The sequence below is a fragment of the Siniperca chuatsi genome, linkage group LG13, assembly GCF_020085105.1.
Source record: "Siniperca chuatsi isolate FFG_IHB_CAS linkage group LG13, ASM2008510v1, whole genome shotgun sequence".
NCBI lineage: Eukaryota > Metazoa > Chordata > Actinopteri > Centrarchiformes > Sinipercidae > Siniperca > Siniperca chuatsi.
This window is the reverse complement of record NC_058054.1, coordinates 19,136,565-19,156,574: the sequence shown is the minus strand read 5'-3', so window position 1 is coordinate 19,156,574 and position 20,010 is coordinate 19,136,565. Positions and strand designations below refer to the sequence as shown.

The 20,010-nt window shown below is 41.2% G+C and overlaps 2 protein-coding genes across 4 annotated transcripts in view; one reads left to right on the top strand and one right to left on the bottom strand.

Annotated features, from left to right (window-relative positions):
* Positions 1 to 603: 603 nt before the first annotated feature.
* nr2f6a (nuclear receptor subfamily 2, group F, member 6a) lies at positions 604 to 9,895 on the top strand. Of its 3 annotated transcripts, none has more exons than XM_044220278.1 (6): positions 604 to 1,471; positions 1,819 to 2,678; positions 4,010 to 4,104; positions 5,538 to 5,869; positions 6,070 to 6,316; positions 7,479 to 9,895. In XM_044220278.1, the coding sequence occupies exons 2-6, from the start codon at positions 2,410 to 2,412 to the stop codon at positions 7,751 to 7,753; spliced, it is 1,218 nt and encodes a 405-aa protein (XP_044076213.1). In that variant the 5' UTR covers positions 604 to 1,471; positions 1,819 to 2,409; the 3' UTR covers positions 7,754 to 9,895. The 3 variants fall into 3 exon arrangements, with proteins under 3 accessions (XP_044076213.1, XP_044076212.1, XP_044076211.1); XM_044220277.1 differs by having other exon boundaries at positions 606 to 1,471; positions 1,856 to 2,678; positions 5,535 to 5,869; XM_044220276.1 differs by having other exon boundaries at positions 606 to 1,471; positions 5,535 to 5,869.
* LOC122887254 overlaps positions 9,819 to 20,010 on the bottom strand; it is a 23,268-nt gene continuing 13,076 nt past the window's right edge. The window contains exons 10-14 of the mRNA XM_044220283.1: positions 18,060 to 18,214; positions 13,184 to 13,444; positions 11,513 to 11,684; positions 11,216 to 11,257; positions 9,819 to 10,620 (exon numbers count right to left, since the gene is read on the bottom strand). Of these exons, the coding sequence (XP_044076218.1) occupies positions 10,519 to 10,620; positions 11,216 to 11,257; positions 11,513 to 11,684; positions 13,184 to 13,444; positions 18,060 to 18,214 (732 nt within the window). The 3' untranslated portion in view covers positions 9,819 to 10,518. The remainder of the gene's footprint in view (positions 10,621 to 11,215; positions 11,258 to 11,512; positions 11,685 to 13,183; positions 13,445 to 18,059; positions 18,215 to 20,010) is intronic.

Below are 20,010 nucleotides of genomic sequence, written 5' to 3'. Positions count from 1 at the left end.
GTGCTCCGCAAAGCGTTGAGACAGAGGGCCTTCAGCAAATGAGCAATGACCACAAAATGGTAACCTTTATTTCCAGCACAATAAGCTGTTCTCAGGCGGGCTGCTCGCACGTACGCAAGATCAAAGTGTGTTCAAGTGGGGGAGAGATATATCCTCCCTTTGGAAAGTAAAGTTCACCTCGCTGCAGCTTCGCTTGGCTTTTTAAATCGTGCAGAAACCTTCAGAGGCAACATTTGATTGCTTTCTAGAAGACAAAGGGCAGGCAGGAGATCAGCTTGCTTGTATTTGTTGCAGGGCTTCAGGGTAATCTGGTATTGTCGGGTGGTTTTTGAGGCCTTGGGGTCATGCTCTCTGCATCTCTGAGGAGAGAGATCCTCTACATCCTTCCTGTGTGTGTGTGCGTGTTTGTGTGTGCATGCTGCCCTACACAGCCCACTCCTCTTTGCTCTTTGACTCCAATGGCCATATAAGGCGGCCAGCACCATGGTAACCACAGGGCTTGAATAGCAGCGTCAAATCCCTGGGAACACACACACACACACACACACATAGACTGCCCCCTCCCCCTCTGCACACACTCCTGCTCCCTCCCTCCATTGCTTTGCTTGAGCTCTCTCTCTCTCTCTCTCAAACACACACAAATAGGTTGGAGGAAAACAGACAGACAAGAGGAAAGAGGGGGAGAAAAGCAAACGCTGAGAAGTCCAGCCTGTCGCGGGCTGTGGCCATCTTCTTGAATCATAATTTGATTTGTGCACTCTGAGAGCCTGAGAGAGAAAGAGGGGGAAGAGGAGCACCCGTGCCTTCCACCCCCCACCTCCCGTTCGCCTGAGCCATAGGGAAAGGCTTCACACACACACACACACACACAGGCCTAGGCCGCAAGTCATTAGTTCGTGGTGGGCAAGCACTGACAAACGGCTGGAGAGAAGCCCGCATGAGTGCCTGGGGAGCAACCACAGGAACTATGGAGGGCTGAGTTGACGGGCACGCTCCTGCTTTTGTTGATTGCTTTTTGTTTTGTTTTTTGTTTTTTTTTTGGGAAGGAAGCAACACAGAGGATATTGTCACAACCGAGCACTCGTGCTTCAACAAGCACGGGGAAGAGCGTCCACTTCCTTGTGTCGAGGATCTACTTGCGTTTTGTATTTCGGGAGGCGAGCGCAGGCGGTCCGAGTCGCCTCGTCTGCCGCAGCCGGCGGTGCCTCGAACAAGCCCCACGACCCCGCCAAAGCGATGTTGTTGTTGTTGTTGTCGTCGCTGCCGCTGTGGGGACATCAACTTTTTTTTGCCTGATCTGCAACGTCTTCGGTGTGTGGCACAATGCCGCTGCTGCCGCTGAGAGGATTACAGCAGAAGAGGGGAGCTGTGTCTGCAGCCTTGCTGGATGGAAGGAAGAGCTAGAGCGAGAAAAGGATTTATTTTCCAGTGAGGGAAGCCACAGACACAGCACATTAATGTCCGCTCCGAGGTAAGCCTTGACATCATTTCTAGAAGGATTTAGAGGGGGGGTGTTTAGGTAGACAGCTGCCTTTCTATGAGGAATAATCAGTACGAGCAAAGACTAATTCAGTGTAAGGGGTGCTTTAAGAGGGGTGGTCAAAGCCTCTCCAGGCATGTGCTAAGGCGAGCTACACTGAGGTCCTTTTTCAGCCATTACTGTTGCTACAGAGACAGAGCTGTGTGTGTGTGAGAGAGAGTGAACAGTATGTGGAGCTGTGTGTGTGTGTGTGTGTGTGTGTGCGCGCGCGCGGTAGACGGGATTTTAACCTTTCATGTCATTTGCTCGCAAATCGTTCTGCCTTTGCTCTCTTTTAGGGGAACTGTACGTTTGACTCATTGTTTCCTGTGAAAGCTTCCTCGGCTGACGCGTGACACCGCTCGACCGGGCTTCTCGTGCACCATCTCAGGAATTAGTCCGGGGGAGAGGAGGAGGAAGAAGAAAAAAAAAGGACTAAACAACATACAGTGGCTACCAGTTGGATAAGGGAAGAAGAAAAGCGGGTCGGGGGGGAGGAGGTGGCACTGAAATCCACAAGCATGCAAAACTAAAAGTTGCCACACTGAGACTGTTTCCAGGTCATAGTGGAGTGGGAGGAGACAGAACTGCTCTTGTTTTTTCTGCCAAAACACCCTCCTCCTCCTCAATGCTATAGTTTTTTTCACGTTGACATCTGTTCGTTTAGCCCGAGGACTGTCCCCCCCCCCATCAGTTCTGCCATTATATGCTCTGAAATAATCAAAAGACTTAATTGACAAATGAGAGCAGAGGCAAGCAGAAAATACTGATCCTCTCCAGGTGAGGGGAAACACTAAATCTGGGATTTTGGTGTTTATGTTACCTTGACAGCAACCAGAGATCTTGGCTGCCTGTCCCATTTTCTTCTGCGGTGGTTCGGTAACCAAGCGATGGCCATGGTGAGTGGGGGCTGGGGAGATCCCAATGGGGGCACAAACGGTTTGGGGGACAAGAGCTACCTGAGGGGGGAGGAGGAGGACGGCTCTCCCCAGGCGGTGGGCAGCGACATGGAGGCCGGAGACGATGACAAGGCCTGCGTGGTGGACTGCGTGGTGTGCGGGGACAAGTCCAGCGGGAAACATTACGGCGTCTTCACCTGCGAGGGCTGCAAGAGCTTCTTCAAGAGGAGCGTCAGACGCAACCTCAGCTACACTTGCAGGTGAGAGGGGCATTATGGGTATTTTTTGTTTATTCAGAGTCTGATTTAAAAAAAAAAAAAAAAAAATCCCTGCTGAAAGCTGAAGTTATGTAGATACACGACCTGAGTCACAAACATATGGCTGGTTTTTTGTTTTGTTTTGTATTCATTTCCATTTCAGTTGTTCTATTTCATGAAAATGATTTTTCAAACAAAATGGTGATACAATCCTGAATGAACGATGCATAATTTAACTTTGTGCAGAGCTGTTACATTCACACAAAGCCATGTGTTTTTGCTTTCATCTGTGTGAAAAATGCCAGACACGGAACCAAAACCATATCTGAGGTGTCTCTATAATAAAACTGAAACGAGAAATCTCAACAGTTGAGACAAAACGATTAATTGAAAAATAAAGTGGCAGCTTAATCGATGATGTTTCCAGCCCTACTTAGCTGTGATGTTTGTGAAACATGTCATACAAACAAGCACAAATAAAGGCCTCTCTATAAATTAGAAGTATATCCACATCCAAATTGTTAAACTTGTGTTGTCATTAATTACAGAGCGATAAACTGTAAATTAAAGTGTGTCATTTTGTACCTAGCTATTTACTGCACCACATACAATTTTAGTTCCATAATTACAATCTTGAGTTTAGGGGTGCAACTAACGATTATTTTCATTATCTATCAATCTTCCCATTTTTTACAGTTAATTGATTAATCGATTAGTCTGTGAAATGTCAATAGTGAAAAAACTGCGCTTTACAGTTTCTCAGAGCCCGAGCTGATGTCTTCGCATTGCTTGTTTTGTCTGACCAAAGTCCAAAACCATCTTCAGTTTACAATTATACATGACAAAGAATGTCTGGCATTTTTCAAAATGACTGAAACAATTAATGGTTCATCAAAAAGTCGACTTCTTTATTAAATGACTACACATAAGAACAGAGATATGTTATTGAAGTAACACTGAATGATATGATCTGCTTTATAAGTATGATAACGTTTCCTGTAGCCTAATGGAAAATCTTGTTGCATGATGCAATATTAATGTTGAGGAGCACTGTAAAAAGGAAGTGTTAGTATCACGCTGTAGATACTTATATAATCTGTGAATACAGCTTTTTATATACATTAAAGTGCTTTTTAATAGAAGACGATGACTTTGCATCGCTGAGCAGCTTTCCTTTTTCACATTTTAATTTGCCGTAAAGTAGGATTGGTTACACACGTGTCATTAGGTTTAGATAGTTTTGATAATCTTGAGAAATTGGTGCCATTGTAACTGTTTCATGAATAATCAGTCACCTACTGAATAGTCCCATAATCATTTGTTCATGTTCTCAGGTCAAACAGAGAGTGTCAGATTGACCAGCACCACAGGAACCAGTGCCAGTACTGTCGACTGAAGAAGTGCTTCCGTGTTGGCATGCGCAAAGAAGGTATCTGTCTACCCTGATCCATAAATCCACTTTGATCCCTTTCAAAGGATGGGACGCACTGTGACTGTACATGTGCAATACTGCAACTGAATTGATATAAAAAAATTAAAATAATTGATATTTCCTTCAGTGAAGAGCCTTTTCATTACTTCAATCATCTGCCCTAAGAAAAGAAGAAAATCAATCATAGCCAAATTTGCCTTTGTTGTTATCTTGCCTCTTCTGCTCCATGAGCTCCGCAGTGCAGAGAAAATGCTACACATGGCTGTCTAGGCCCTATCATGGCTGAGCTAGCCATGCATGTCAGCTCAATGCCATGTACTAAGTGGCTTAATCTAGCGCCTGTGTAAGAGTGACTGAGGGATACAGTGCTAAGACACCTGCGTCCCAGAGTCTTAAGCCTCTGGTTGAAGCTACAAAAACCCCTCTGCGTTGTTGGCTCGATCAGAATCCAATATGGGGATTTCACCTTAAGTGGTAGAGCCTAAGTGAGGCATCATTCAATGTCATGCCGATAAATACGCAGAATCAAATAATGAATACAGTGCATATAGATACTCGCAAATTTGTAAGGCTTTTCAACATTGCAACCACAGAAAAAAACATTTCACCTTTTAATGTTTGAAGTAGTTTGAAGGTTTGTGATTTTAAAAACAACCTGACGTGTCTCCGATTTGTTTTCCGTAAAGCATGCTAATGAGACACATTATGGCTCCCTATAGTGAAATTCCCTCTGCTTGACCACCTCCAAAGAGAGGTCAGGGTGAGCTACAGAGCAGCATTCGCAGGGCTGGAATGGATTCAGTGTCTTGCTCAAGGACACTTAAGCAGGGCAGATGTTTACCGCATGAATTCACTTCCCAAATAGTCCGCCCTGCTGTCTCGGTTTTGGCAGTAATACTGTCTGTGAAGGCTGTGGTACTTTCTCTACACTAAGTGATGTTCTTAGTCACTTAGGGTGTTTTTGAATGAATTGAAGATTGGACTATACAAAGGTTACTGCAATAGCATGTTGTAATTCTCCTCCAGAATTAATATTGCAGAGGCTTAACGTTTTAATGGAAAGTAAATTCATGACAGAGTCTTTGTTTTATTTCCATAGATAACCTTCATCTAGCCTGACGGGCACAAGAATATTTCTCCTCACTTTCACGGCCTTCTTGAGGAATCAGTCTGGGCTCGATTGTGCCTCCTTTAATCTTGAAGAATAGCTCCCTAATCGGGTCAAGCCTGTCTGCTGATAATCTGACATACACCGCTGGCTGAACTCAGTTTTAACTTTTCTTCCTCTCCAAATCCCCCCCGTCCTTCAACATTTGCTCCTCTCTTTATCTTCTCTTCTCCATTCCCTTGCTTTCATCTCCTCTCTCGCACCTCTCTTTTCTACCTTTTCCCCTCCCCCCTCCCTTTGTCCCCCAACCAAACTACAGCAGTTCAACGCGGTCGCATCCCACCTCAGCCGAGCCTCAGCCCCTCCATCACGCCCATAGGTGGCACAAGCGGCCTTGGTGGCGAGTTCTATAACAACAACAACAACAACGGAGGAAGTGGTGGCGGTCAGCCAGTGTCAGAGCTCATTTCTCAGCTGCTGCGAGCCGAACCGTACCCCAGCAGTCGGTATGGACACCAGTACAACCAACAGGCTGGTCCAGATAACGCCATGGGGATCGATAACATCTGTGAACTGGCTGCCAGGCTACTCTTCAGCACCGTGGAGTGGGCCAGAAACATCCCTTATTTCCCTGAGCTGCCTGTGTCAGACCAGGTTAGTAGATTCCATTTAATATAAAAGGTAAAAAGTATGGTTTGATGTGTTTGGATGCATATTTTGCAGTTATTCCCGTGTTATCAGAAGGTATTTTTGGTTGAAGGAAAGTGTCTCATCAAAACATAAATATACAGTGAACATTAAAAATGCATGATAACTCTGTAGGGAAATCTGATCACACACTAACAAATCCACAGGTGGCCCTGCTGAGGCTGAGCTGGAGCGAGCTGTTCATCCTCAATGCGGCCCAGTCGGCCCTGCCGCTCCACATGGCTCCCTTGTTGGCCGCGGCCGGTTTCCACTCCTCGCCCATGTCTGCGGAGCGTGTGGTGTCCTTCATGGACCAGGTGAGGGTGTTCCAGGACCAGGTGGACAAGCTGACCAGGCTGCAGGTGGACTCGGCTGAGTACAGCTGTCTCAAGGCCATCGCGCTGTTCTCACCAGGTGATTGTTGCTGCTCTTCAGCTTTATCTGCTGTTATTGTAACACAATGTACTGCAGAACCACCCCCAGGCAGCCACTTTTAAAGGGGCACTCCAGCGATTTTAAGTGCTGCGCTTCTGTGAAGTTGTTGGACTTGTGAGATAAAAAAAAACGGTCATAATGAGTCCAGCTCAGATATTCAGAATTTTTGTCTCTAGTGAGGATCATTCTCCAAAAACACTGGATCCTACATTTTCCTTAATGCTGCTTGATCTTTCATCAGATCCTCCCTGCCACCCATATCTTCCAAACTCCACAGCTCCAGTTTTTAACGCAAAAGCGTTCAAGCGTTCAACCCTGATGACATCGCTATGACATCATCAGGGTTTTGTTCTCAGATTTTAGAAAGCTCCTCCAGAGCCACAGAAAACATTAAACTGTTTTCACAGGCTGAATAGGACTAGCCATGACTAGTAAACTGATCTACATGTGCGAAATTGTTGGGGTGCCTCCAATAGATAACCATGAATAGGAATTGTACAACACAACAATATAGTCTGAAAGCACGTTATAGGCCCACAACAGTAAAACTGTTGAAAACATTTGAAAATACTGTAGATCTTAAAATTGAAAACTTCATATTTGTAAGCCTAAAGTGTCTGGAGAACTGTGGGTACGTTTGCCACCTTAATGTGGGAATTTACCTACTATGGCACCATCTCCTGGCTTATTAATGAAAATACAATAATGCACTATGTGCTGCATAATTTAGTGCTGTCACTGATCATAATGCAGCACTCTACATTTTATGACCTTTTTTTAAGTGGCTTCCTTACACAGATTGCTGAGTAGGAATGCCTTTTCCAAAAGCATTCAAATCTTTTTTTAAACTAAAAGCTCACATCCTGCAAATATTTGTTTTTTTAAGTTATGTTCAGGGTTTTAAATGATATGTTCTACTTATAGTGTAGACATGATAAGGCACTATATTTGTATATGTTCCCCCTCAGGGGCATTTTATCACATTATCTGCTGGGATTTCAACCTTCCTTTCAGCTCATCACGACTCTTTATGTAACCTGCCCACACTATTAAGTAACTGCCTCCTCTCTCTCTCTCTCTCTCTCTCTCTCTCTCTCTCTCTCTCTCTCTCTCTCTCTCTCTCTCTCTCTCTCTCTCTCAGACGCCTGTGGTCTAACAGACCCAGTCCACGTGGAGTCTCTGCAGGAGAAGGCTCAGGTGGCCCTGACAGAGTATGAGAGGATGCAGTACCCGAGTCAACCTCAGCGCTTTGGACGCCTGCTCCTGCGCCTCCCCGCCCTGCGCGCCGTTCCCGCCAGCCTCATCTCGCAGCTGTTTTTCATGCGCCTGGTAGGAAAGACACCTATCGAGACGCTGATCCGTGACATGCAGCTCTCCGGAAGCTCAATCAGCTGGCCGTATGTCCCAGGACAGTAGCCCCCTACTGACGAGGTCTCCGTCTGGAATTAGTGACGACAAGGACCCACAGGAAACCTCTTGACTCATCACTATCCATCTGTGTGGTTATGAAACTGCAGTGCCAGCAGGCCATCATATGTACTGTACTGTAACCGCTCTATTCCCCCTCATGAAACAAGCCCTCTGTCTCCACACGGGACTCCAGAGAAGAGAGGAGCCGGTGCCAGGCTGGATCTGTCTTGTTGCCAGCCCACTCGTTCTGGTGCCAGGTCTTAGGCCAGAAACAAGCTCTTCATGCTGGGTTCCGATATGGCCACTACAGCCAGTCATGTCACCACCCACATGCCATAGTGACTAAAGACGCTGCAGCTTCATGTAGAGGGCACCAGCACCCTGCTACAAATACATCTAGAGGACAAAACTGTCCCGCCACTCAAAGTCAGCAGAACAGTTTTTTCCACACTGGGCTCATTTTCCATGGCACACCATATGCAGTGACCTTTTTATCCACACAGCTGATAACATTACAATACAGTGTCATGATTATAATGGATCTAATTGAACAGTCTGAAGCATCAGGAAGTTGTGGTTGCGCGGTGAACTGAATATAAGACCCAGTAAAGGCCTCCGTTGTTGAAGAGAAAATTCTGAACTCGCCGCTCTCTTAGCTCAACACTGAGGAAGAAGCCAAGGAACTGATCAAATGGAACAGGTATCAAATAAAACCAAGGAAAAATCACCAAAGTCTATCATGTCATCCTCGAAGATGTTTTTTTAAAATAGAATAATTAGTACACAAAGCAGAGAGATAGAGACGAACAGACTCTTGTGACTGCCTGACCATCAAGTGAACAATGCATTTACATTCATTCACAGGGCTCACTGTTGCTGTAGTTGAAGAAGATTGGAAGAAGAAAAAAAAAAGCCAGTTAAATGAGAACGGACTAATACCTCACTAGACATCAGAATGCTTTAGTCTGATATTTCCTAAACACAAACCTCTGTAAATGTTGTTCACCAGAAACCGCCTTCTTTTTGAGAACTGCCTTGTTATTCAGTATGAATTTGGGACATCTATGAAATATGAAACAAGTCTTCTGAGCATCACAAACATTCGTCTTGTATCTTTTTAAAAAATGCTCCCCAAAGTGATTTTCACGTGCGTTTTGAATATGAGTTTTGACTGACTGAACATGCTGAGTTCAGCTATTAAGTATCGTTTGGATCAAGCTTTTTTTAATTTTTATTGAGAAATGGCAGGCAGACGTCAACTCGGGTTCTAGTACAACAAACAAATGAAGACAATAAGAATTAGCTCTACAAATATAGTTGGTGATGAGAGAGTTTAAACCAACACTACCAGTTAAATACCAGTTTACGTCGATCAGTGCTGTTTCTGGAGGTAATGATCCCTTGAAAAATGTATTGAAATGTGTATATATATTGAGGCCAACTTTGTCTTTTTGCATGTTCAAATGTTGTTTTGGATGTCTGCTGAGTTGAGACTTTCATTTTTTTACATTATGTAATTCAAGGTTCATTTAAACATTTTAAATATTGCTTTCACTATTAGCTCCTAAAATGTTTTCTTTTCTACACGTATTTACATGAAAATACCTCTGTCATCTGTTTGGATGTCAAAAAAGAAGCTTACCTTCATACCATTACAGCTGATATGATGTAGAGATGTTCATGTTCTCATCTCTAAGCATCTGAGCGAGTCTCTGCTGTTGTGAATGATGTGAGACATACTGTAATGGATGAAAATCTGGTGGGAAAACTGCACTTGGAGGATATTAAATACCAAAACATCACACTATCTGTGACGAGTTAAAGACCTGATTCGCTGGTCCACCCTGATTTACCTCACACAGGTATTTCAAGAGGCGAGTTTACAAATCGACGAAATCAACTCTAAATACAACATATTTCAGCATTTAGTGATGAAAAACAACTATAAGGATGTAACTCTGCTTCTTGATCTACCACCGGGCCTTTTGAAAGTTGTTTGGATATTCTTCTTTTAGGCAACAACTCACACAATCATGTCATTGAGAAAAAAAAAAGATAAATATAGTATTAATGTTTTCTTATCTTTGTGTTACCGAGTTTTTAAATTTTCATGTGTATGGCAACGTTATTAAAAGAATCAAAAGATGACGATGTGTCTTTTGTTATGTTTTGTTTTTTCAATCTACTTGAATAAGTGTTGTAATTACACCTGTATGAAGAATGCCAAATAAACACTGCAACATGTACCATAAATGTATGTGTATTAATGAAAGTGAATTCATATGCCAAAAAGTGAGGTGTTTGAACAGCCGATTTATTTAAATAACTGTCACCTCTTCTATTGCTCTATTTTCATTTATGACACTATTTCTGTATAAAATAGTTTTCATAATACGACACTCTAACAATTAAACATTATTAAATTAAAATTGCCACTGGTGTGGAAAGTAAAATCGAACACAATGTACAACACATTCAAATGTTAACGGTGCTACAGTAAGTAGTTTATATTACAACTAAACAGAGAAAAGTCTATCGGTAGCTCTGTACCGACAGTAATCTACTTTGACAGCTGCAAAGTAATACAGAAGTTGTAAACATTAGGGTCAAAAACAGTTGAGGTTCAGTGACTGTAAGACCAGAACTGTTAGAACTCAAACAGAAAAGCAGTAAAACTGAAGAGAAAATGGAGGATTAATCCGTTTTTCTTTAGCCAGGTCGCACCCTGTCAGTGTTCATCCTCGGCTGTTTGGACAGATTATTAAGACACATTAACAAAGAGCTTGGTCATAGATTTTCACCAGACGTTTGATGTGGAAAAGCTTTTGCCGAAGTTCTTTGCACTGCTTCTTCTTTGCTTGATAGTCTGGTGTCTAGAAGGAAATTTAAGCAAGCGGATATTAAACAATCAAAATTATCAGTAGTGGTAGCAATACTAGTAGTAGAATATTCAGACGTTTTGAGAAATTTGCTCAGACAGTTAGATGAGAATACCAATACCACTCTCACATCTGTACATTAAGTATGAAGCTACAGACAGGAGCCGCTCACTAATTAACATGTTATATCCTGTTTGTTTAATCCATAAAAAAACAAAGTGTAAAACCAACAATTTGTAGTTTTATTGGAGTTTATGTGCCAAACTATTTCTTGTTTCTTGTGTAAGATTGTACTTTCCATTTCAGTGGCAATTTAAATTTGGTGAGGTTGCTGGGTAACAGCTGAGACTCCAGGAAGTCACTGCACCCAGGCTCTGCCCAAAGGCTAGCTGTTCCCCCCTGCTTCCAGTCTTTATGCTAAGCTAAGCTAACCGGCTGCTGGCTGTAACTTCATATTGACCATACACACAAGAGTGGTATCGATCTTCTAATCTAACTCTCAGCAAGAAAGCGAATAAGCATATTTCCCAAAATGTTTACCTATTGCTTTAATTTCACATTATGATACCACAGATCTAATTTCACTCACCCTTTTCAGGTCTTTGAGTCGCTTATACTCATCTGCCACACCCTGAAAATGGAAATACAAATCCTCTCACTGAATTGTGTATAACGATAGAAGACAATTATGAAATTCTAGCACAAAAGTGAAATCTGGCTTGGTTCATCTTCACTTATTTGTGTTTCTATGGCAGTCCAATTGACCCATACTGTGGATGAACTAAGCTGTTAGATATAATTAAAAGGCACAGCTATGACTGATATTCTCCTGGCAGCCTGCCCTGAATTTTTCCACTCTGTGCTCATCCCTCCTGTTTTTCTCTACCTGGTACTTCATGGAGCCCTCTTCCAACGCGTCCAGTTCTCGGCTCAGCTTGTGCATCTGGTCACTGATGTCATCCATTTCGGCACAGAGGCTCTTATAGCGGGCCAGATCGGAGCCAAACTCCTTCTTGTACTGGTGGCGCTGCTTGTCTGAAGTTATCTCTGGGTACAGCCTGGAGTGGGATATTAATATGAAGACATGAAATGATTATTAAATTAAAACTATTATTAAAGCAGTGGCAAAAAGAGAAGGGAATGAACTTTTTTTCTTCTTATCAGTATTAAATTAAAATCATTTAAACAGTTGGCCAATTTGCCTTGAAGACAATTGTGATGCTGGCCAGCATTTTTGGTATTCCAGCAATTTCTTCTGAAATAATATGAATACTGTCTGTTTCAGGGCAGGGCACATTCTCTCCATTAATGCTGTGATTAATTTAATTTAAGTTAAGTCTGAAGGAAGTAACACTTCCTCTCACACTGGTCTTAAATACTTTCATTTGGGTGCAACCAAGGGGTTTTTAAAAAACTGACACTGATGCTGATTTTTCTTGCCTCAAGCTGCTGATAGTGAACATTTATGCTGATATTCAACATCTTTACATTTCAGTGTTTTCCTGCCTTAAAGTACAACAAATTCTATAAAAAATAATATTCTGTTATAGGGAGGAAAAACATCTAAACCAGCATACAGACAATACAGCTCTTCAGTGAAACTCACTGATATAAAAGCCTTTCAGTTGGAGTACAGTAAACTTAAGTCCAAGTGACATAGTGACCACAATTGTTAGCTTGCACCTCTTCACATCTTTTTAACATCATTCAGCTTAGGGAAAACTGATGTCACTTGCATTTCATGCCCACACATCTATCTTTAGCTTTTTTTCTCTACATTTATTTTTTAAATTTTAAAACAGCGTCTACCTTTTTAGTCTGTGTTTAAATGCTTTAATAATAATAATAACAATAACTTTATTTATATAGCACCTTTAAAAACAGGCATAGCAGAAACAGGATATCCAGAGGGCAATATAACAGCAGAAAGCCAAACAGAAATGCCAAACAAAGAAAGACAAAAAAATTAAGACAAGACGACTTAAAAACAATGAAAAACATGACAAAGGAAATAAAAACAAATGGAAACAATAAAAGCAATAAAGAGATGAATAAAAGGATGACATCACACAAAAGCAAGTCCATAAAGATGAGTTTTAAGAAGTGATTTAAAAGAAGGCACTGATTCTGCGAGCCTTATCTCCTTAGGCAGATCAGTCCACAGTCGAGGGGCCCTGATGGCAAAAGGAACAGCCAGAAGGGCCCCATCTGAGGATCAAGGCTGCGAGCTGGCTCATATGGGGTCAACATTTCCATTATGTAGCTTGGGCAAGACCCATACGTGCTTTAAAAGTGATCAGTAAAATCTTAAAATCAATTCTAAAACGAACAGGGAGCCAATGGAGAGAAGCCAGGATTGGGGTGATGTGATGTTGTCTGTTAAAACGACGAAACAGGACTGGAAAAGTTTTTTTGCTTTAATTAAATATGGAAAAACACGCTGAACTGCCCCTGTGATGTGCTACACAAATAAACTTACCTTGTCTTGCTTAAATACTTTCGCAGTTGTCAAACACGCAAGATTGCAGTATTAACTGGCAGCAGAGTAGTGGCCCACCTGTAAAGGTAATCTGTGTGATCCTGGTCCAGCTCATTGCCAGTATCTCCGGTGGTGTAACCAGTTTCATACTGGGACTCCATCATCTCCTGAGCAGCAGGCCTGGGCTCTGGGTCCTTCCTCTGTTCCCTCGCCACATGATAAGGAGGAGGTTTCCTGATGCTGTCAGTCTCATCTGAGGAGCTGCTGGAGCGAACCGTGACCCTGCTGTTCTGATACAGAGGCTCAGCACCCCGACGGTTACTGTTGTCAGCAGAGAAACTATGAAAAAACAAGACAAACGCATTACATGATTGTGTATTCATGCTTGAACATCTACAGTCGCATTCATTTATGTTAGATTTATTTGAGTTTAAGTTTTGAATTCAGGAAAAAATGTTTGCTGACTCTGGTGTCGCCTGTTTGTTGTCATAAGTGGTATATTGCCTCAGTGTACCCGGGTCTGGACCTCTAAATGTATCAAGTACTTTGAGTTTCAAGTATTTGGTGTTGCGCACTTTTCAGGCCACAAAAGCCTGAAAACATGATATGCGGGTATCGAATGGAAGTAAGCCACTGAGCAATAGATGTAATTTCAACATCTTCTCTATGCTTTAGCTCTGATATAGGCCTAGTCCAGGATTTTTTGGCCTACATATAGCCCGGTTTTAGACCATATTTTCATCAACATCATTTTAAAAATGCATACAAACCTGTAAATATGTAACATATGCACAGCACTCCCCCACGTTTACAGTATGACTGTTTATTTTTTGTCAAATAAACAGATTCTGTTTACTCATATGCCACAATGCAATGTTACATTTTATATACGTATAATAGGGTAGTTTCATTTCTTTGACATGGTCTATGTGTAGCCACGATTTACAGAACATCATAATGGGACAGGTTATGTACATTAATGTGAAATAAGAAATTGCGCTTAGTAGTGTAATGCGCATGCGCAAGTACTTTGCGCTTTCTGGCAGAAAAGGAAGTCTGGTGACGTAGTATACAAAGCGGGAAGATGGCATTATTTTTACCATTTGCTAGACCAGGAAAAGATACATCAAATGCTGAAAACTACAACCAGACCTATAGTTTTCTTTGACATTGAGAAAGCTTATGATTATGGTTATATAACTGGATCGTGAAAGTAGGATCAGAAATCTCAGAAAGTTTTGTCATTAAAAATGGGATACCACAAGGTAGCGTCATCAGTCTAATTCTGTTTAATATCGTGATTAATGACATCTTTGAAAATACAGGGACAGGTATATAGTCATCATTGTACGTATGTGTTGAAAAGTATACAGAAAGCAATAGTCAGTGTAGAGAGATGGTCTTATGATTGGGGATTCAAAATTTCAGTAGCAAATAGCAAAATCATACTATATGCTAGTCACTAAAATGGTTAGTAACACACAAAAGCCAAGTAGGCAGGAGAAGGCGAAAGCCTTTGTCAGTGTTGGACTTTAGAGTTCAAGAATGTGGCTAGAATTTCCTGGAGGCAGTACGTAACAGTGCAGACCCGGTACGAATCGAACTCTCAAAAGAATAAGTAGGAAAAAATAATTTGCAACAAATGTCCACACAGGCAATACATATGACTGCTAGTGCTGCAATGATAGCAGGTTGAGGTAATAACAAGACTAAAAGTCTACAGCCATGCAAACAGCTCTGTGAGGCTGTACTTAGGCACAGCTGTGCTTTGAGATAAAAGCTAATGTCAGCATGCTAACAAGCTCACAATGACAATGCTAACATATTGATGTTAAGCAGGTACAATGTTAACATGTGTACCACCATCTTAGTTTAGCATGTTAGCATGCTAACATTCACTAATTAGCACTAAACACAAAGTACAGCTGAAGCTGATGAGAATGTCTTTAGTTTTGCAGGTATTTGGCAATAAAACAGAGTGTTGGACCAATTAAAATTTTCAACTCCTATTGTGTGGAAGTCACAGGGCATAAAATATCTCGGGGTTAACATCAGATCTCCATATAGCATTTTTTGAACGGCCCCAAGCTTTTGAAAACTGTCAGAGAAGATTTAAGAGACGGACAAATGTACCGTTATGACTGTGGGGGAGGGCAGAAGTACTTAAAATGAATGTACTCCCCAGAGTAGCCCTCACTTTTTCTGCAATCCCACTAAAATGTCCTCGGAAATGGTTCAGCGAGATTAGCAAACTATTCTCAGTGTTCCTATGGAAAGATAAAAAGCCTAAAATCAGGATAAAAAAATTTGCTGTTCCTAGGAACAAAGGTGGGTAACAAACATGTTTCCCTATCTTCCTTCTGGTATCACCCTAATATATGATGAGCGCATCAAAAACCCTTTAATTCTGTTTTCGTGCAAAGTAGTTAAAGCATTAAATAAATGTCTTAAAATCAGTGGTTTATCCACTTGTCCCATATGGAAGAACCCATTATTTACAGCTGGGGGTAAACCTATTTCTAATGACAAATGGCAAAATAAAAATATTGTTGAGCTGGGTAAGTTACTAAAGGATGGAGATATAATACATTTTCATGAACTTGAGATAAATTTTGGTTTAAATAATTCAAACGTCTTCCAATATTTGCACCTGAAAGTATTGATATTCAATTATGAGATGCAGCCAGCGGCAGAGTAACCGTCTCCAAACTGTATAGATTATCATGCCATACATTGTTTGACTGTAGCGCATCCATAAAAGCAAAATGGGAGAACGATCTGGGTGTACCTCTCACAACAGATCAGTGGGAAGCTACACTCGTCCAAACTGTCATATATCACCCCACACAAACTGAAGAAAATGAGTTGTAGTGTTTCAGATGTGCTGGCATGGCTGTGAGGTGACTGGCACTTTAGTGCATCAACTGTGGCACTGCCCAGAGGTAAGAAGATTTTGGGTAAATGTGAAAGATTTTTTGTGCAAAACATTGGATACAAATTTCAGTGAGTCTACTGGGAAGTAAGATAGACAGAGTAACCTCAAAAGAATTACAACACTTGATCGGATTTGCCTTTCTCTCAGTGAAACGGACAATACTTAGAAATTAGAAGGTGAGGAAACCAAATTGTTCCCATACAGACAGCTGGCTTAAAGATTTTTGGACTTGGTATCTATGGAGCAAGAAGCATCTGTTCTTCAAGATCTGGGCAGTGGCCACATAGGCTCTTTGAGTTTAATCATGTCCGCTCTGAATAAAAGGCCATGATGGCAATTATATAGGCCAGCCCTGTCAGTGTTTATGGATATTGTTTTTGTTGTATTATAAATCTGGAAAACATATTTAAAAAAGGACTAAAAGTCTACAGCCATGCAAACAGCTCTGGGAGGCTGTACTTAGGCACAGCTGTGCTTTGAGCTAAAAGCTAACGTCAGCATGCTAACAAGCTCACAATGACAATGCTAACATACTGATGTTAAGCAGATATAACATGTTCACTATCTTAGTTTAGCATGTTAGTATTCTATCATTCACTAATTAGCACTAAACACAAAGTACAGCAGAAGCTGATGAGAATGTCTTTAGTTTTGCAGGTATTTGGCCATTTTGACGTTCTGGTGGCGCTAGATGAAACGTTTTTACAATTCATCCTGAGGGGGACGTAAATGTCTGAACCCAATTTCATAGCAATCCATCCAATAGTTGTTGAGACGTTTTACTCAAAACCACAAATGTCAACCTCATGGTGGCGCTAGAGAAAAAGTCAGGGGATCATCCGGTAGCTGTTGAGATATTTCAGTCTGGACCAAAGTGGTGGACCGTCCAACCAAACGACAGATTGACATTGCCATCCACAGACCCTCTAGCATGGCTGTAGCATGTACATTAAGTACAATCAACTCCAACCACAAACTTGCTTACAGGCTGTTTTATTCAATTAACTGCATATTCAAAAGTTATTTTGAAAGCAGTTGTGCTTATTGAGTTTAACAAAATGAATACTTATTACTTATTCTTTATATGGATCCCCATTAGCTTCCACAAAGTGGTCGCTAGTCTTCCTTGGGTCCACATAAAAACAATTACAATAAAAACAAAAATCACAGAATCAATAAAACAAGAAAGGGCAAAACAAGCCAAATAAAAAGATCAGAAAATAAGTTAAATGACTCTACGTATGAAACAATAGACAATAGTAGCCTACAATGGAACCAAAAACAAAATGGTCACAAATACAAAGCAACAAAAAGGAAATAAATCAATAAATTCCAAAACGGTTCCAAAACAACAATAACTAAAGTAGCATCTATGTGAGATTGATCAATTTTTGTTTTAGTGACTTTTTGAATTGATTAGCATGGAAAGAACATTGAAGAACTAATTTGGCTGCTCTTTTTGAAGTTGCTTTAGATGTTTCTCAGCAGCACTGGACCAAATGACTGGGCAGTCCTCCAGGCGTGACAGAAAAAGCGACCGAACAACGTCAAGAAGATGGAACGTATGCAGAACAGTTCCTTGAAATTGCAATGCTCTTACGATCACGGAAACAATGTGATCAATCGGATCAGACCAAGACAGTACAATCTAATCTATCTAATCTATCTATCTAATAATAAATTAACACCCAGTAATTTGCTTTTAGTCCAGTGTTCCACTTCTTCCAGTATAAAACAATTCGTCATCACTTGCTCTTACAACTTTGATGAAGGCCAAAATCAGAAAACAGATCACCATAATTGATATGATTTGCACAGAGAAGAATGCGTTTTTTATTATTTTATCAGTATTATTATTTGATTATTGACAAACATTTGGCAGCAATCATTGTCCTTACCGGACGTGCATTTTAAGGTTCAGGACTGAAACGTGTTTTTCTAGTGTGTCCTGTTTTTTGAGCACAGACTGTACTGTGGTGTTCTTGCGTCATGGACTCATCAGCTGCGGCCATCACTCACCTGTTGCTTTTATAATGTCCCTCACTGTGGATGCTGACTGTTCCGTTGCCGTAGGAGACAACACCATTCTCCACCCTTAGGTTAGGTGCTGCTCTGTCTGATAGAATGACAGTTGGTGCCTGCTGGGTGCTGCGCACCTCTCCAACATGGTTCACCTAAGACAATATCAGGAGACTGGAGTCATAATTCAGTTCAATTCAATTCAATTTTATTTATATAGTGCCAAATCATAACAGAAGTTATCTCAGGGCACTTTTTATATAGAATAGGACTAGACCGTACTCTTTAAAATAGAATCCCTTCATTTAATGTCGGGTGTTTCCCACCACTGTGCAGATAATTTGATTCTATTCATGTGGAAATGCACAGGACAGAAAATCAACAATAGCAGAAAAATGATATGACCTATATGTCTTTCAGTATTCTGAAACATAATGCCATATTTAGCATCATGATATATATGAGAAGGTCCTCAGGAGGAATCAAATGCATTTTTTATGCTGGAAAGAAAGAAGCAAAGTACAGAACTGGAGGGTTCTCTACACTGCACAGCACACTGTGCTCAAAAACACTCAGACGAGAGAGGCTGTGTCACTGCCAGACATGTTTGTATGTAGCCAGACAGATACAAGGACTACACACACATGCTTACTTAGGTCACTTTTGGGGACATTACATAGCCTTACATTCATTTCCCGGAGACTTACCCTAATCATAACCACTACATGCCGAACCCTAATCTTAACCTAACCCTAACCTTAACCCCTGAACCAAAAATCAGCTTTTTCCCAATTGGGGACAAAAGCTGTGTCCCCAATTCACTGATCTTTAGTCTGAAATGTATCCCTGAAGGTAGCCTAAGTCACACCCACACACCCACACAGTAGCCTTGGCCACAGTGTGACACACTGCAGTAAAATGAAAAGAAGCTCTAACATCCTTCAACCCCAGAGAGCAGAAGTCGCTTCCCTTCCAGGATGATCCGCATCTCACCTCAAATCCTTTATTTCAACAACTATCAGAACCAATTAATTGGAAGGAAACACACAAAACCAATTTTCTGTCTGTCTGACATGAAACGCATGTTACCAGTGGAGGAGTGTGTGCGTGTGTGTGTGCACGTCTGTATCATCACACTGAAAAAGGTTGAGACAGGAGTGAAATCAGTGGAACAAACATTTCTGCTGTTCCCTCTTCCTGAACTATCAAGTAAACATGTCGCAGAGCACCCGGGTTCTTTTCTTTTTCAGAAGAAAAAAACACCTACAGTACAACACGGCAATGCAACTACCCTTTACAGAAATGGGGGGAAAAAAAGATTTTAAATAGAGAAAAAAATGCATGGTCAAAAGAAAACATCCTCAAATGATATCAAACACTAAAATTGCATTATGTCTCATCTAATCTACTGTCATACTGTATAATGCATAATTAATGACTTCTAGTCTTTGGCCTATTTCTGGATTGGAGTGTAGTCGCACAGGATGAGGATCTAGTGAGCTGATGCGAATGTCTGGAAAAAGCAGCCTGTGAAATAGATCTCATGAATGTGGAGTTGGAGGATGATCCTCTTTGTAGAAAAAACTCCCAGAAAACTGCAGGGAATCTGATACACTGCAGCTGAAAGGTGCTTTGTGAAATTCGAGTGTTTTTAATAAAAAGTGCTCTATAGATAGGGCCAGATTTCAGTATCTCTTAATTATTTTTAGGGTACCAACTGATGATTAGTTTGAATCCTTTATAATCGTTTTTGCATACATCATCTCAGGATATTTCTTCTAGGAAGGGCTGCACACTTGACACCTCATCACATCAAGTTTATAGTCTTTAGTTCTGTTCTCTCTGTGACGGGGGAGTTTCTCATGTTGATAAATATTAAATGGACAGTGCTATTCAACGCAATCAACATACAATTTTCAAACATTTTGCAATGTTTGCTTTTAATGTAGTT

Coding starts and splice junctions, on each gene's coding strand:
- nr2f6a (XM_044220277.1), top strand. CDS start 2,410: ATGGCCATGGTGAGTGGGGGCTGGGGAGATCCCAATGGGGGCACAAAC. Junction 2,679..4,009: donor AACCTCAGCTACACTTGCAG/GTGAGAGGGGCA, acceptor TCATGTTCTCAG/GTCAAACAGAGAGTGTCAGA. Junction 5,870..6,069: donor AGCTGCCTGTGTCAGACCAG/GTTAGTAGATTC, acceptor ACAAATCCACAG/GTGGCCCTGCTGAGGCTGAG.